This window comes from Rattus norvegicus, chromosome 3 (genome assembly GCF_036323735.1).
Source record: "Rattus norvegicus strain BN/NHsdMcwi chromosome 3, GRCr8, whole genome shotgun sequence".
NCBI classification, from domain to species: domain Eukaryota; kingdom Metazoa; phylum Chordata; class Mammalia; order Rodentia; family Muridae; genus Rattus; species Rattus norvegicus.
The window spans coordinates 182,173,342-182,189,933 of NC_086021.1; the positions used below are offsets into that span (position 1 = coordinate 182,173,342).

Consider the following 16,592-nt stretch of genomic DNA (forward strand, 5'->3'; position numbering starts at 1 on the left):
ACACACACACACACACACACACGCCCTTTCTCCCTCCTTTTTTCGAGGTGTTTTCATTGTAGCAACAGAAAAAGAAACTAAGACTTCCTCTTGACAGAGTTGGGGGAATGCTCAGAGGACCAGGGGCTGAAAAAGTCTCAGTCCAGGAAAAGCGAGACAGCTTCTCTTTGCCAGCAATGCTGGCTGAGGCTTGCTTGGAGCAGACTGTGTTTTTCTGGTTCTGTCCCCGGTCGTGGGGTTGGGAAGCTGCCTTTGAAGTGCAGGTGCTGTAAACAGCTGCCGCAGGCGCAGGCTCGCCGCACTGCTTGGCTACTCCTCTCTGAACCAGGCAGGATGCCTGCAGGGCAGAGGCAGACAGCAGCTGCAGGCAGGACGCTCCCTCCCCCTCACCTTTGTCACGGAGGTGGGAGCCCCTGCCAGGCACCCGAACCTCGAGGCTCTCTCAAAGGAACAGAGGTTTAAGTGTCTTTGTTCATCTGCTGCCAGGTAGCTCCTCATGAGCTCTCCAGCCACCTCGGGACTTTTCACACGTCCCAGAGGAGGCGGCCGCTGCCTCTGGTGGAGTCGACCTGTGACACAGATCTATCTCCAAGGGGCAAAAAAACGGATAGCAGGAGTGTGTGAAACCCAGGAGAAAGGTGCCTCTAAGTTGTCACCTTGCCCTCCCTCTTCAAGTCCCTTTTGAAGCTTGCCTGTTGTATGGCTGTCCTCCGGAGGAAAACTAAAACAAAAACAAACAAAAAACCCCACCACCCAGGACAAAGGGCTAATTCTGCCAGGAAGAACCCTACAAAATGCTGGCCCACCCTGAGCTAGACCACTGGAGACACCTGGGATTCTAAGGATTTGACATGAACCTGGCATCAAAGTCTCCCTTTTGGTTCGGAAACCTACCGGCATGCCCAGCCTCGAGTGCAGCATTCAACCTTTGTGAGCCCAGACTCTCCATCCAGAAAGTGAGGGTGAGTTTTCCCTACTAGTGTTGTTGACTCATCCATTTCAAGCATGCCTAGCCCCTGGTCCACTTTACGGATCTCACCCGTGTATATGCTCAGTTGCTGCCTCTCCTTGGACTGGGAGCTTCCTGAGGACAGAGACCTAGCTTCCCCATCCCTCAGTAACCAGTACTGGTTAGCACAGAAGAGGCAACAGGAAGCAGGGTGGTAATGAGGAAGAAAGTCCCCCACTTGTTTTGGCTCTCTCTCTCTGTGTGTGTGTGTGTGTGTGTGTGTGTGTGTGTGTGTGTGTGTGTGTGTGAGAGAGAGAGAGAGAGAGAGAGAGAGAGAGAGAGAGAGAGAGAAAGAGAGACAAAGTTTCTCTGTGTAACAGCCCTGGCTGCCCTGGCTTTGTAAACCAGGCTGGCCTTGAACTCATAGAGATCTACCTGCTTCTGCCTCCACACTGCTGGGATTAAAGGTGTCCCCACCTCTGCCTGGAAGAAAGGCTCTTAGCACAGGTCTTGCATAAGTGTGCACGTTCACACACACACACACACACACACACAGAGAGAGAGAGAGAGAGGAGAGAGAGGAGAGAGTCAGGGTGGACAGGAAGAGGCTGTTATTCTTGCTCTGAAACTAGTTAGAAATTAAAACTGTGCACCGGGGCCTTTGGTCAGGTGGCTCTGTTTCAAGCCACTTTGGTCCAGTCAGTGTTTTATCCCACCCCTCTCTGTGTTAAGGATATGGTTCTAAGAGTCCAGGATCCTCTAGGGCTTCAGAAATCCCGCCTCCTGCTCTAGAAGGCATGGAGAGAATAGAGCAAGAAATGTCTTACCTAGTCTGCAAGGAGAGGAAGAGATGTCCACGCTATTAAGTCTTAGAATGGAAATCCTATTTTCAGGTAAGCAACAACTTTTTGTATATTTTAAAGAATTCATTCCTTTTTAAAAAAAAAATTTTTATGTGTGCCACATGCGTGCAGGAACCCACAGAGGCCAGAGGGCATGAGGTCCCATGGAACTGGAGTTGTAGGCAGATATGAGTAACCTGATGGTAGTTCTAAAAACTGAATGGACCTAGGCTCTCTGCAAGTGCATTAAAACTCTTAATGCCGAGATTTTCCAGACAACGATTTTCTAAGTAAAAGGAAATCCCAAACATTATGTGGACAGTAGAAAAGCCTTTAATCCCAGCACTCAGGAGGCTGAGGCAGGTGGAGAGGGCACGGTACAGAAACAGGAAGCCAAACCAGGCAGGAATGTTTTCCCTCACCCAAACATATACCCAGGTCTATGGCCGCCCTAGTGAAAAGTTGTAAACATCATTTCCCCAAATGACCCCACAAAGGGGCTTTACAAATATTACTTCCCCTAAGTTATCAGGCCAAGGAATCGTCGACCTCACTGGTCCTCCATGCTGGCTAAATCTGCATCTAAGAGCTCCATGTCTTGCCTGACCAGTCCTGGGGGGCGGGAGGGTGGGGCGCGCGGGTGGCTCAGATGCCCCTGCGCATGCGCACTCTGCACCATGGCTGTCCAGCAGTCCGTGGTGCAGAGTGCGCATGCGCATATGCAGAGCGCGGGAAGGTTCGCAGGGGCAGGAGGCCTCCGAGCAGCTCAGCGTCAGCCGTCATGGCGTTAGCGCCTATGGGGCCCGAGGCCTCGTTCTTCGACGCCTTGGATCGGCACAGGGCTTCCCTGTTGGCCATGGTGAAGAAAGGCGCAGGGGAGACCCCTGACAGGGCCACCCGTGTGCCCTCTAGGTACAGCAGTCAGCAGGCCACAGAAAGCCGGGGAAGGTTCCTCATGGCGCTGAGGCGGGCGCTGTGAGGAGAGTGTCGGAGGCCACGCCCGAGTCCTGAAGTCGGTGCTCCCTAACGCTCCCTGGTGGTGACCACTTCCCTGTACACACCAAATGTTCTCTAGAATGTTCCAGGCCTCTGGCCTAGTTCCTAGCCTTGTCGGTATCCTTTATAGTCAGGGAGCTAGAGACTTGGTTTGGCTTTACGTTTTAGTATTAGGTTTTTTTTAATGAAAGCTGGACTTTAATCCCAGCACCCGGGAGGCTGAGGCAGGTAGGTCTCTGAGTTTCAGGTTAGTAGAGTTCCAGGGCTGTTAGATGGAGAAACCCCATGTTGAAAATTGGGGGGGGAAAAAATATATATATATATATATATAAAATATTTGGGTTCTTACATCTATAGAAAATATTCAAATATATATATATGTAATATATATATATATTAAATATATAGTTTTGGGGTGAGGGGTAGAAGAGGAAAGAGAACATGAAAAGCATTTGCAAGGCCCTGGGTTCGGTCCCCAGCTCCGGGAAGAAAAAAAAAAGAAAAGAAAGGAGAAAAGCATTTGCAAGACCATTAGTTTCTTAGCACTAACAAAGACATCAACACATGTTAAGTAATTTATAATAAGACATTTTTTCTTGCCCCGAAGGGAGCAGATGAACATACTGTAAGTGACTTCTTCACAATCAACTACAGAGATTCTCCTATGGTTCACCTGACTGTATCTTGCCTTCTGTATTTGTCCAAACTGTTCCATACTTTTAAAAAAAATTTGTGTTAAAAAATGCAAAGGTTTTAGAATCCATTTCCAGTAGAAATGTTGAAAATTGGGTGTTAAAACTCAACGTTTTACCCATGTTCCTTGTTTAACTTGGTTTCCCTCCCTAGACAATACATCAATGTTGCTTAAAATGATATTTTTTTGAAACTGACTGTTTGTGAAATGAACAGCCAGTTGGAGAAAGGTGGGTTCAGTCTTGATATTTTGTGGTAAAGTGGCATGACTTACGTGGCCAAGTGAACTATTTGGTACAAAACTCACCATTTTTTCCCCCTTTCTCATAGTGATTAAGTGTTTCCTCTTGAATCACTAAAGTTTTAAAATGGTTAACTTTTAGGCATGATATCAACTTTAGGGCAATGTGCTACAAGAAGAGGTGTGGGCACGTGGGCGTGAGTGCTCACAGGAGCACATGTATGTTAATGTTTCTGCATTGCATTCTTGGGAAGAAAGTTCAAAGCTAGTCTTACGTCACCCTCAGTTAAAACATTTTACAGTAGTATTCCAAGCCAAGTCTGTATTGAAGTTCAGCGACACTGAAGTAAGTTAATGTGAGCAAATGAAAAATGTATTGGTAAGTTATATTAGCTCCTCATTAATGCAAAAGGGTTCTTTGAAAGATGAATTTACAGGCAAATCTAATTGTTTTGTAAGTAAGCACTGTGAAAGCAGTTGTTTGAATACATGTCGAAGTAAGAATTTAGTAAGAGAGATGGCTATTGACATGAATTTCCAAGGCTTAAAACGACAAACAGAAGCAAGGAGTGGTGGCCCACACCTAAAATCCCAGTAGACCAAGACAGGTTTGTGGGTTTGAGTCCATCCTGGACTTCATGGTAAGTTCCAGGCTAGCCTCGGCTACCTTGTGAGACCTTGTCTCCAAAAGCGAGACAAAACAAAGCAGCAAAAATATAATGAAATAAAGAAATGGTACCGGGTAGTGGATGTCCATGCCTTTAATCCCAGCACTTGGGAGTTAAAGACAGGCAGATCTCTTGAGTTTGAGGTCAGCCTGGGCTATAGAACGAGTTCCAGGACATCTAGGGCTACACAGAGAAATCCTGTTGGGGTTGGGGGTAGGAGGTTATCTTTGTATTGATGTGGGAAATGTTAACATGGTATAAAATTGAATCACCGTGTGTTTACTGTTTCAGTTCTGAGGTTCTTACGTCTATAGAAAATATTATCCAAGACATAATCAAAAGCTTGGCAAGAAATGAAGCGCCCGCCTTCACAATAGACAACAGATCGAGCTGGGAAAACATGACGTGGGCATTTTGCAATTCTATCTTTACATTTTAAAAAGATATGTGTCCGTGCCCCTGTGTGTGTGTGTGTGTGTGTGTGTGTGTGTGTGTGTGTGTGTGTGTGTACCTGAAATTGCATGTACCTGTCAGTCCCCGTGGAAGAGGGTGTCAAATGGCCTGGAGTTGGAATGACAGACTCTTGGGAAGCCACCTGACGGGAGTACTGGGAACTGAACCCCAGTCCTGTATAAGAGCAGCAAGCACTCTTAGTTGCCCAGCCAGCTCTCCAGCCCCTGAAGCTTTGCTTATTTAAGACAGGGTCTCACTATACTGACTAGCTGGCTTGTAGACCAGGCTAGCCTCAAATTCACAGTGATCTGCCTGCCTCTCCTCCCAAGTGCTGGGATAAAAAACAAAACAAAACAAAACATGCCACCATGCCTGGCCCCTGAAGTTTTACTTTAAAATCCAGTACCTACGTTGCTTGAATCTGTTGGGATTAGAGTTACAGTCACATGCTATCCTTTTTATCCTCTTTACTTGCCCCATAAAAGCTAGCAGGTTTACAAAAATCCATGCTCCACAGGAGGGCTATATAAATTAGACGTCAGTGTGAAAGACAAGGCAAAGACAAGCAGGTTAGCGATTAGAGCTGCTCTGAGGGAGGCAAAGGTTCAAAGTGCGTTTGCCCTAGTTGGAAACAGCCAGACTTCTTCTCAGCACTAGGGAGACACCCTAAGTGCTATCATCTTCCAGTCTGAAGGCAAGCCATTGCTCAGCCTTTGCACTTGGTTTCGCCAGGCAGAGCACAGCGCAAGCGTTCCAAACCCAGCACAGGGATGAGGCTCAGTCCTTATTCCTGTCCTAGAGCTGCTTATTCTGGGAGCTTCATCTAAGTTCTCCAGTCTAGCGAGAAGGATTGGCCTTTCTAGCCTGTATTGCCTTCTCTCCCAAAGGAGAGATGGTCCTCAGACCTTGTGAAAGTTACAGAAATAGAGGAACAGGCTGAGGAGGGCCTTTGTAAGTATTAGTTTAAGATCAGTGTAGTTTGCATAAGCTGTATAGTTGAGCAATTTTTTTTTTTTTGAAAAATGACTTTCACACAGCTTCTAAGCAGCTGCTGTGTGCCTGGTGCCTTCTGCCACCTTTAGGAGAGCCTGGGAGGTTCAGTTTAACAAATTAATATCAGTAGTTCACACAATGTCATGTTGTGGGTAAATTGAAATAAAATATTTCAAAAATTATCAAGTTGAGCCAACTTATTAACTGAGAATGAGTAATGGCAGATTGAGTAAAATACATACTAGTAAAATACATGTAAGTACTTAATGTGCACTGTTGCCCCAACCAAGAGCTATACACACACGCCACACTGAAGCAGGTTTACTCAACCCTTAGCTGGTCACCTAACTACCTCAAGCGATTTAAACCTTCCCATGTCCCTAAGCTCCAGTGCCCACATACACAAGCACTGTGGGAGACGGCTGAGTGGCTGAAGTGCTGGCTGTGTGAGTGGGAGCGGATGTGTCAGGCCACTCTGCTCTTCATAAGAGCAAGCATGTGCCTGTAATCCCAGGGCTGGGGAGGTGGACACAGGCGGGCCCTGTGGCTTACACACCGCCCAGTCTATAGTAACTGGCGAGCTCCAGGCAATGAGACAGAGATGGTCTCCAAAGACAAGATGGGTGGTACCCACAGACACTTTCAAGGCTGGCCTCTGGCCTCTGCACATGTGCACATGATAAGTAGAAGGTCATGTGTGTGCTAGCTTTTAGGAGTTAAGTCCTCATTTTGTTCCTTCGTTTTGAACAAAACTACAGGTTCGAAGATGCTTTTGGCCTTCAGATGAGACCTCAGTGTACCACAAGAAAAATCAAAAGCGATTCACTAAGATCAGTTAGAAAATTTGGTAAGTTAATCTTCAAGGGCACTGAGTGAGCAAGAATAGATGATTTAGTTATTTGTAGAGCATTGCTGTCTCTCGTTGGACAGCCTCGCGTGTTCTTGAGCAGGTGGCTTGACCTTAAGATACATTTCTAGAACTTTTTATTGTCAGGACTGTCGGGAACATGCTTCATTCAAAGTAAGCACTCTGCATGTCCATGTTTAGGGGAGTTACTCCGGTTTACTGCCCGGAAAGCACTTGATTTTACCAGGTACATTGGACAATTGTGCTGTATCTAGCATTTGTCTTTCAGAAAGATAATTTTTAAAGTATAGCAGAAAGCGGGGACAGTTATAATTTTTGATAATCACTAGGCGTGGTGGCACGTGCCTTCAATCCCAGGACTTGGGCGGGAGGCAGGGGCAGACAGATCTTTGTGAGTTGGAGGCTAGCCTGGTCTACAAATCGAGGTTCAGGACATCGAAGAAACCCTGTCTCAAACAAACAACAACAACAACAACAAAAACAACAAAAACAAACCAAAAAACCCACAATCGTTTTTGATAACATTATCTTTCAAATTAGTAAAGACAGAGAGAGAAGTAAATTGTTTCTTATGTCTTGTTTTCCAGCTCTAATTCTGAAAATATTGTCCATGATTTATAAATTAATACAGAGCAACACTTACGCAACCAAGAGGTAAATATATTGTTCTGGCAAATTCATCTTCAAAAACGCAATGCAGGGCTGGAGATGGCTCAGCGGTTAGAGCACCAACTGCTCTCCCAGAGGTCCAGAATTCAACTCCCAGCAACCACATGGTGGCTCACAACCATCTGTAATGGGGTCCGATGCCCTCTTCTGGTGTGTCTGAAGATAGTGACAGTGTACTCACATACATTAAATGAATAAATCTTTTATTAATAGATTGCAGTATGAGAGTTAGTTAAATTAACTTTTTTACTTTTCAATTTAATGTCTGGGTGTTTTGCCTGCATGTGTGCCTGTGTACCATGTGTATTCCTGGTGTCTGAAGAAGCCCGAAGATGGAGTCAGTTCCCTTGGAGCAAGAGTTACAGATGTGTGTGAGCTACTATGTGGGTGCTGGGAATTGAACCCAGGTCCTCTGGAAGAATGGCCAGTGCTCTTAACCACTGAGCCATCCCTCCAGACCCCACTAACTTTCAAAATCTGCTGTGAAAAGCCATGAAGCCTGGACCCTGGGTAATAAGGAGCTTTGCTTGTATGGTGTTTCCTGCAGTCTGTGTTCTCTGCAGTGTTCTGTGTTCGTCACAGTCCGGGAGCACGTGCTCATTCAGTGTTGACCTTACATTTGCACAGAGACATATACTACACTGAGAGCCAGCTCTTCAGGAACCAGGCTGCAGTGGACAGCATTATAGATGACATTTCCTGTATGCTGAAAGTGCCCAGGAGGAGTCTGCATGTGGTGAGCCACTCTAAGTACAAAACACTGCCACAAAACTGGAGTCCCAGAGCAAAGTCTTGCAGAGGCAGACAGGTTGGCTGAAGCCACACAGTGAAATCTTGGTGGGGGGACAAATGTCTCTGCCTTTTTTATGTTGTTTGATACTAAATTTTCTCAACATAACCTTAATCTGTTTCAATGTGTCCCTTTGGTCAAATGACACAAAGCAAATATTTTTATTTCCTAAATACCCTTACATGTTCTTTCCTTCATCTCTACCTAGATTCTGGTCTAAACTAAAATACAAATATCTTAACAGGTGAGCATGAGGAGAGGCTTGGAACAACAAATACATTAGTGGGCATTTTCAAATATGTTATTTTTCCCAGATATCTACATCGAAGGGATTGATTGCTGGCAACTTGAGATACGTGGAGGAAGATGGTACCCAAGTCCAGTGCATGTGTAGTGCCACGGTGAGCATCTTCCCACCTTACCTGCTCAGAGACACACGACTCCTCCATTTTGAATTGTATTTCATTCCTTGGTTTTTGTGTGTAATTTATAGATCGGGCTAAAAATTAATTATTATTGTGTGAATATGAGCATGATGTGTGTGTGTGTGCGCGCGCGCACGTGCGCGCGCTACAGCACAAGTGTGAAGGTCAGAGGACCACTTTCAAAAACAGTGCCTTCCAAGGAGGGTCTATTTTAAACACACAGTTTTCTTATGCTATTGCCGTACTGGAATAAAGAGACACATGTTCTTTTGAAGTGTGCTGTTATTTAATGGAGCTTGTGGCACAGCGGCCCTTTGGCATGGCTGTTTACATAGTCTGTGTGCTTCTGAAGTGAACGCATCTCATCCCTAACCCCTTGCTGATCAGCGTCCTGGAGTGGCAGTGTAGGTGCTCTGCTGCTCCATCGGGTGTGCAAAGCGTCTACAACCTCCTCTGCTGGGGAAGCCACAGGATCCTGTGTCTGCTCTCATAGGAGCTGGTTTGCTCCTCCCTGAGCAGCAGCCTCTAGATGACCCGGAAAGAAAAGTGAAAGCATAGGATTGTTGAGTGAATTATAAAATGCAGCTGCACCCACCTTTGTTCAACTTATAAATTGTGTTTTAACTCAGGCTACTGCTGTGCCATCTAACATTCAAGGGATGCAGAGTATCCTTTACTGGTGAGACTGTGAACCAGAACGTTCCTTCTACGACCTTTGCCCTCCTGCTGTGTAACATGCAAGTTAGGCTACTGAGACAAGCAGCCACAGTCCCCTCCCAGAGCTCCCAAGAGCGAGCTCACTGTAGAATAAACACAGGCCCCTGGGTGAAGACCGATGCTGGAGGGTACAAGGAAAGCCTTTTCCCTCGAGTGGGCTCTAAGTCGAGGCGTACAGTGCTGTGATGTAGCAGGTGACGATGCTGGGGTGATGATGCTGTGACAGCAGTTTCTCAGCCTTAGCTCCGCAGATCTGGTCACAGATGCGAAGTTTCTGCTAATCGTAGAGAAGGATGCAACATTTCAGCGGCTCCTGGACGACAACTTCTGCAGCAGGATGTCCCCGTGCATCATGGTTACGGTAGGATGCCTGCCTTACTTACCACCATGGAGCCTGGAAAGAGGCAATAATGTGTGCATTGTGTCCCTGTCCAACATAATGGGCTCTCTAGCACCACAGAGCAGAAGTATCCACGGTTTAGTTTAACGTCCCCAACCCCAACGCAGGTTCAGACTATGGTCTCCATTCTTAAACAGCAGCAGTTTTCCCAAACAGGGTTTGTCTTCATGCTCCTCTATGCCCACACATTCCTGCTGCGGCGGGTTTCTTCCCGTGGGTTTCTGTCCCAGGCGACTCACTGGGTCAGCCCAAAGGAGCTTGCTTTTGTGAACACCCATGTGCAGTCGAGGAGGAGCAGTGGAGCTTCAGGATGGCTCTGCTAATGACAGGATCTCAACCAGCCAGTGACAGCTAGCCCAGAAACACCACAGGCAGGAAGACGAGACAGGAGGACGCCTTTCTGGATTCCCGTACATAAGGGCTTTCATCCATTCAAGGGGTCCCACCCTTCTGTCCTCTACCCCAAAGCCCTGTCTCCTGAACTCACATTGAAGGGAAGGGTTTTGACATGAGTTTGGGAAGGACAAATGTATCAGTCCATCGGGGCAGTTGGTGTCCTGTGGTATGGTGGTGTTTGTGACCCTGAGTAGCCACAGGAACAGGCTTCAGGAGGGAAGAAAGCTTGGGGTGCAGCATGCGGGGACTGCAGAGTGAGAGAGTGGACCAGGCTCCCCTCTTCGGTGATCTCTTCCCAGCCTGCCTTTACCGGGCTGTAGAAAACCTGCTCCTTGGAGAAGACAGCTGTCTCTAGTTTGTTAGATGCAGCAGGAGCACAGCCTCAGCAGAGCAAGGAGCAGGGACAATGAGGCAGCGTCAGGCAGCCAGGGAGCTTCGCAAGGCCTGTCCTGTTCCATAGCATCCCAACTCAGAGCAAAAAGATGGGCTCCCAGGAGGCTTTGCAGTGTGGTTTATGTGGTCGCTGTGGGTCAGATGGCAGAAATGAGAGTCAGATAGCTTCTTGGGAGGTTTGGGCTAACCTGTGAGGGTGCAAGAGGACAACTGAGCGGGAGGACTGTGTGAAGGACTGTGACTGCTGACCAACCATGAGGAGAGTCTCTGTGGCACTTACTGTGACGTCACCACAGAGCCACAGGAGGACACAAGCACTCAGCTCTTTATCCGAGAAGTCCTAGGATGCCCTGGGGTGATGGCAGGAAATCCTAGTGGCCTCTGCTTTGCTGCAAGAGCCAAGACACAGGATAGAATAGAGACTTTCAGGTGTCCGGTGTCTTCCCCGGCACCAAGTTGGCAGGCTTTACCTGCTGGGACCCTGCACTGGCCTGTCTTTGCCACCTGAGCACTACAGTGAGCACGTTTCGTGTGTAGGCCTTTCTTACTCCCCTTCCTGAGACGGTTCCCTGGGATGGGGTCCTCAAGTAGGCACACCCAAGCAGAGGTGTAAACATGTGGCCCTCGGCTCTCCCCACCCCCGGAAGTCAAGATGGGGCCCCACTTGTCAGTGTTGGTGAAATATGGGCAGAACGGACCCAGTTCCTCCTCTGGGGCCACAATGCCTGACTCTGTCCGCTTTCAGGGAAAGGGTACTCCAGATCTGAACACGAGGCTCTTGGTAAAGAAGCTGTGGGACACCTTTCATATTCCTGTCTTCACACTGGTAGATGCTGACCCCTACGGTAATCCTTCCTGGACAGTCTGCGACAGTAGTCGTGACTGTTTCCTGTCGTGATTGTGTCTTTCTGCCTTTAGAACATTTGCATAATACATTGTATGGGCCAGGGGAAAACTCAGTGGTATCATACTTGTCTAGCATGCATGATGTCCTAGGTTCAATCTCTAATATGGTAATCAGTAAATAAATAAATTTAAGAGACTAGTAATACAGTCAGATTAAAGGTTGTAATTATTTAATGTGATGTTTAACATATGAAACTAAGAACATAATTCTTCATTGGTAATATCTACAGAGATAGGAGATTAGACATTAGATGAATTTGAGAGTGGTGTTCTGTAGCTGTGGCCTGAGTCTAATCTTAAAGCTCACTTTCAACAGGCATCGAGATAATGTGCATCTATAAGTACGGATCCATGGTGAGTACAGCCAAGCGAGTCTGCTCCTCTGCCTCCATACACAGTGTGCATTCGTTGGGGCGGCTGACTTATAGCCCAGTAAGGCGAGGCTTTCCAGAGTGTCCTAGGGGAGCCAATCTGTGCTTCATGGTGTGAGCCCAGCTCAGCATCAGCACCACACTTCAGGTAATGGGACAGGAGGTATGTGCAGGAGGTACAGCCATCCCGCCTATGCTCCTAAAGAGTGCCAGATAGTCCCTAAAGGCCACATGCAGCTTCCAGCTTTGACTTCGCCACTGGGAATGCTACAATGAGAGAGGGGAAAACACCATCAAGTCTGCGCTGCAGGCTACGCTGACCACATTCATCATGTCTTGAAAACCCGTAGAGCTTCCCTCCTGCTTCCCTCCAGAGTGGCTGAGCCTGAATCTCTAAGTCAGCTGTAACACAGCCCAGGTCATAGCAGAGGGGAGGCAGAGCAGGAGAAAGGAAGTGAGTGCAGGCCAGAGAGATCACTAGAGGAATGGGGTGCACCTCACCCTGCTGCCAACAGGAAGCCACCTGACACAGCTCCGCTCTTTATTTCAGTCCATGTCTTTTGAAGCCCACAATCTCACTGTCCCAACAATCAGATGGCTTGGTCTCCTCCCTTCTGATATTAAAAGGTAAGATGGTGCCTGATGTCACTTGCTGTCTGTAGTCATGAGTTAAATTTCTTGGAGTTTCTGTTATTTAAACAGTTAATTAAGTCCAAGCATGGTGATACATAGAGACCCCATCTCAAAAACAGAAGCAGAGCAGCCTAATGAATTTAGTTAATTTCCCTTTCAGACAATTTTTACAAGGGATTGTGGTTAAGTCTCTTGTACAAGTTTTTCATATGTAAAAGGATAATGCATGGAGAGATGTGGCAACACACTTATAATCCTGTGCTCAGGGGACTTAAGGGCCAGAGTTGAGGACTTCGAGCACATACCATTGAGAAGCATTTGAGGCAGATCAGTCCTGGGTGACTGGTGATTTTCTGCCGACAGCCATGACCTTTTCCCAGAAACCTCAAAGTCCTCAACTGTTTCTTTGTGATCTTGTTTTTGCATACAACACAATGTGATCACTTTTTTGAACCAATAAATATGTCTTTCCTGTGACCTCACGGAAACAGTTCCTACTCCTGAACTTCAGCTCTTTCTGTGCTAGCATTTTTTCAGGTCATCCTCACAGTTACTCTGGGAGGCTGTAGAAGATAGGCAGATCAAAGGGTCCTCCAGTAGTTACCTGAATCTTTATGAAGTCTCTGAGGATTCCCAGAGAGTCAGTGGGCCAAAGTGTGTGTGCATTTTCGAGGCTTCCCCTGACTTCAATAGGTTCGTTGATTTGTTCTCCCTGGAGAGTGAGCCACCTGGCCCTCACCATGGGGGAGAGCACTGCTTTTCAAATACTTTAAAAATATTTATTCAGTGATGTGCAGGCACTGGGGCATGAACATGGGAGTGCAGGTATTGTGCCTGTAGCCATGGGACCTGTGAAGCCAGAGTTACGTGCGGTTATGAGCTACCAAGACAGATGCTAAAATCAAACCTGGGTCCTCTGCAAGAGCAGTATGCACTCTTAACCACTGAGTCAACCCATCCCTCCAGCCCCTCAGGCATCCTCTTGCTATTCTCTTTCCCCTAAGAAGAACTTGAGTGTGTGAGAGGGATTTGCTGTGGCAGTGGGTTGTCTTTGAAGATGCTTATTTCCTGCACATGGGGACCATAAAGCTACAGAGTAAGCAGTAAGGAAGTGTTCCCTTTGGAGTTTTAAATGTTCCCATTAAAGAGAAGCAGAGTTTCAGTCAATGCAGCGTGTTTCTCATGGTCACAATCTCTGGGAGTGTCCTCTTTGCAGGAAGGCAATCTCAAGCAGATTTGCAACATGGAACCCAATAGTTTTTAGGGCAGAGAGAGGTCTTGAGGGAACCCAGTGGTGACTCATAACCCTCCAGTGCTCTCAGAGCCACTCCAGATAGAGCATGTGAAAGGGAAGAGGCTTCAAGGAGCAGCCTAGGTTCCCTTCAGACATCCAGACAGGAACTGCCACTGGGCAGTGCTGGGAATGCTGGGGACACTGAGGCAGGCTTACATTAGAGCTCACCTGAAACCCGGAACTTCAGAACAGATCATGTCTGTCACAAGTCCAGATATTTCTACTGCTTTCCGACTTCAGCTAGGTAAGTGTGCATTCTGCGTAAGAAAATAAGAGGTATGGCCTTGATGCTGAGACCCCGGTGCTTATAGGCTGCCACTTCCTGATGGTTTTGCGGTTCTGAGTGCCAACCACTGGCCACTCTCACCAGAGCTCACAGCTACAGGAACAGAAAGCTCCGGCTGCCCATGCTGAGTGGCTTGACTGGATGTGTCTGACATCAGTGCTTCCTTCCGTAGCCACTATTCACCTATCTGTGGTCATCTCTTGAGGGCGAAAGGGGGAGGGAACCAAATCTGTTGCTATGACAACACAAACTTCTACTTTGAACTGGGAAAACTCCCTGGCCTATGTTACAGAGCCCCCCAGATGTTGAGCTTAAAGGGAAGTGATGGACAGATCCTCATTTTGCTTAGTTTGTCGATGTAACATCATAAATGAAGGCGAAATAGAGGTGTTACAGGAGCATCTGGTCTTTACTGATCACTGCAATCCATTTTTTCCAGGTTAAATATACCTAAGGATAGTTTGATCCCACTGACAAGGCGTGACCAGATGAAGCTGGACAGTATCCTGAGGAGGCCTTACATTACCTATCACCCCTTCTGGAAAAAAGAGGTAGATGGTGTGTGTTTTTACAGAACTCTCTTTTCACTGTCATGGTAGCTGTTCACACAATACCTTCAGCACATCCGTGGACTTCTGTTTCAGGTTTTATCACCGTCACTGAGTTTTAATCAGTGTGCCCAGTTAGTGTACAAGATAACAGATCTTATTATGGAATGCCATGCATATATATCACGGTACTTTGCTCATCCCCTCCCCCACACACACCCCTGCAGGTCCGTTCCTCTCCAGCGTGCTCCCTACCTTCACACACACCTAATGCTAGCCTAGAGTCCATGCGGACAAGAAGATATGCAGCACTTTGTCCTCCCACCCCCACACCAGCTCTGTCCTGCAACCTTCCCCCAGCCTTCCTCCCGACCCAGCGTCTCCTCCGTGTTCATGTCCTACATGGACATGTTTAAGTCTGGACTCCACACATGGAAGAAAGCAGGCCCTACCTGTCCTTCCGAGTCTGACTTATTTCCTTGAAATTCTGTGTCCAACAACTGATCCCAGCATAGTTTGGCAATGAGAGTGTGTTGGAGTCACATCCCTGAATCCCTCTGACAGAGGAGACCAGCAGGAAGATGTCTGTCTGTGCTCCTTCACAGTGACGTCACTTTATCAGTGATGGAGTGGTGCCATTGCCATTTGTGTATTAAAAAAGAAAAAACTGTAAAAGTCTTAGAACAAAAATGCTGTAGTCTTGAGGCCGTACCTTACCTCTTGACCAGAAGCCACTCTGGCTGCCCCAGTGGGTCTGAAGACTGTCTGGTCTCAGGCCTGACACACGTGGTAACACTGCGGTGCCTTCTGGCAGATGGAGATGCTGGCCGACTCTAAGACGAAGGCGGAGATCCAAGCCTTGAGCTTCCTGTCGTCAGACTATCTGTCCAGAGTGTACTTGCCCAACAAGCTGAGGTTTGGAGGGTGGATATGAAACCACAGTGGGGGACCGTGAGCCTCCAGAGCCCTCATTGGCCTGTTTGAATGATAAACACTGGGCTAAGGAGTGTCGAGTCTTAGTTCTGCCACAGTAAAAATCATTTTACATTGACATATTTTTGTCAAAGCAAACTTCATAGTGCTCTTTAGAAGGTTTGATCTTCAGTAAAGACAGATTTTTATTCTATGTTCTAGAGTGATTATAAAATAATTTATTTAATTTTAAATGTTTTATTAGAAAAACTGTCACATATCGTCAAAGTCTATAAAAATATTTACTTCCTACAGCACAGCTTGTGCAGCATGAAATGTCTCACTAGTAACAGAATGCAAGCGGCCCTGAGAGGGGGCAACGAAAGGGTCACAAGGCGCCGTTTGCTAGTACTTCCTCTTGCCTCATGTACAGGCACCTTGCCCTGTTAATGCATCCTTGAAACTAATAAAACTTATTATAAATAAGTATTCAAGTTGGCGTGTGTCCCACGTCTTCTTCTACTCAGTTTAGTGTGCTTCTCTACCCATAACACCGCCCCAGAGCCGCCACACACCATTGCTCACGGCAGGCAGGCCCCGGTTCCACTTTGTCCCCTGAGTGCTGAGATTTACTGCAAGCAGGCTTCTCTTATGGTAGGCGATGCTCTCTGCTCCTCTAGCCTACCATGACTTTGTCAGACTTTGTCAGACGAGACCCTTTATGGTCTCAGTGCATCCCGACAGGGGCAGAAGCTTCAAGTGTCAGCCTGCACACATCCAGAGTGGGAGTGCTGCTCAGTGTGAGGCTTGGCGGCAGCAGGTAGAACAGGACCCACTGGGCTAGCGTGAGTGTGCTGCCGCCGTGTACACTGCTCATTTCATCTGGAGGAATGCCTCGTTTACAGGTCGGAGCTCGAAGGTGTTACTGTCCAAGGCCACTGTAGCATTGGGAGACAGTGATACCACCCGCCTTGGTGGACAAATGACAGAACATGCAGGGGCTACAGAGAAATGAAGGCAGCCCTGTTCAGAGTTTAGAGTTCCAAGACATTGGCAGCAGAGAATTCAAGCTGGGCTGAATCCTATGTGACCCCACACAAGATGCATAGTGTGTCTGCACACAGGATACATAGTGTGAATGCACACAGG

The 16,592-nt window shown here is 47.3% G+C and overlaps 1 protein-coding gene across 6 annotated transcripts; it reads left to right on the forward strand.

Moving 5' to 3' along the window:
• Nucleotides 1-273: 273 nt before the first annotated feature.
• Spo11 (SPO11 initiator of meiotic double strand breaks) lies at nucleotides 274-15,932 on the forward strand. Of its 6 annotated transcripts, none has more exons than XM_039105610.2 (13): nucleotides 274-962; nucleotides 4,681-4,794; nucleotides 6,594-6,682; nucleotides 7,291-7,357; nucleotides 8,000-8,108; nucleotides 8,477-8,563; nucleotides 9,217-9,253; nucleotides 9,556-9,665; nucleotides 11,239-11,338; nucleotides 11,716-11,753; nucleotides 12,321-12,397; nucleotides 14,423-14,534; nucleotides 15,759-15,932. In XM_039105610.2, the coding sequence occupies exons 2-13, from the start codon at nucleotides 4,790-4,792 to the stop codon at nucleotides 15,891-15,893; spliced, it is 966 nt and encodes a 321-aa protein (XP_038961538.1). In that variant the 5' UTR covers nucleotides 274-962; nucleotides 4,681-4,789; the 3' UTR covers nucleotides 15,894-15,932. The 6 variants fall into 6 exon arrangements, 3 of the variants coding, with proteins under 3 accessions (XP_038961538.1, XP_038961537.1, NP_001402745.1); XM_039105609.2 differs by lacking the exon at nucleotides 274-962 and adding an exon at nucleotides 2,504-2,703; NM_001415816.1 differs by lacking the exon at nucleotides 274-962 and adding an exon at nucleotides 2,515-2,703 and having other exon boundaries at nucleotides 15,346-15,929.
• Nucleotides 15,933-16,592: the final 660 nt, after the last annotated feature.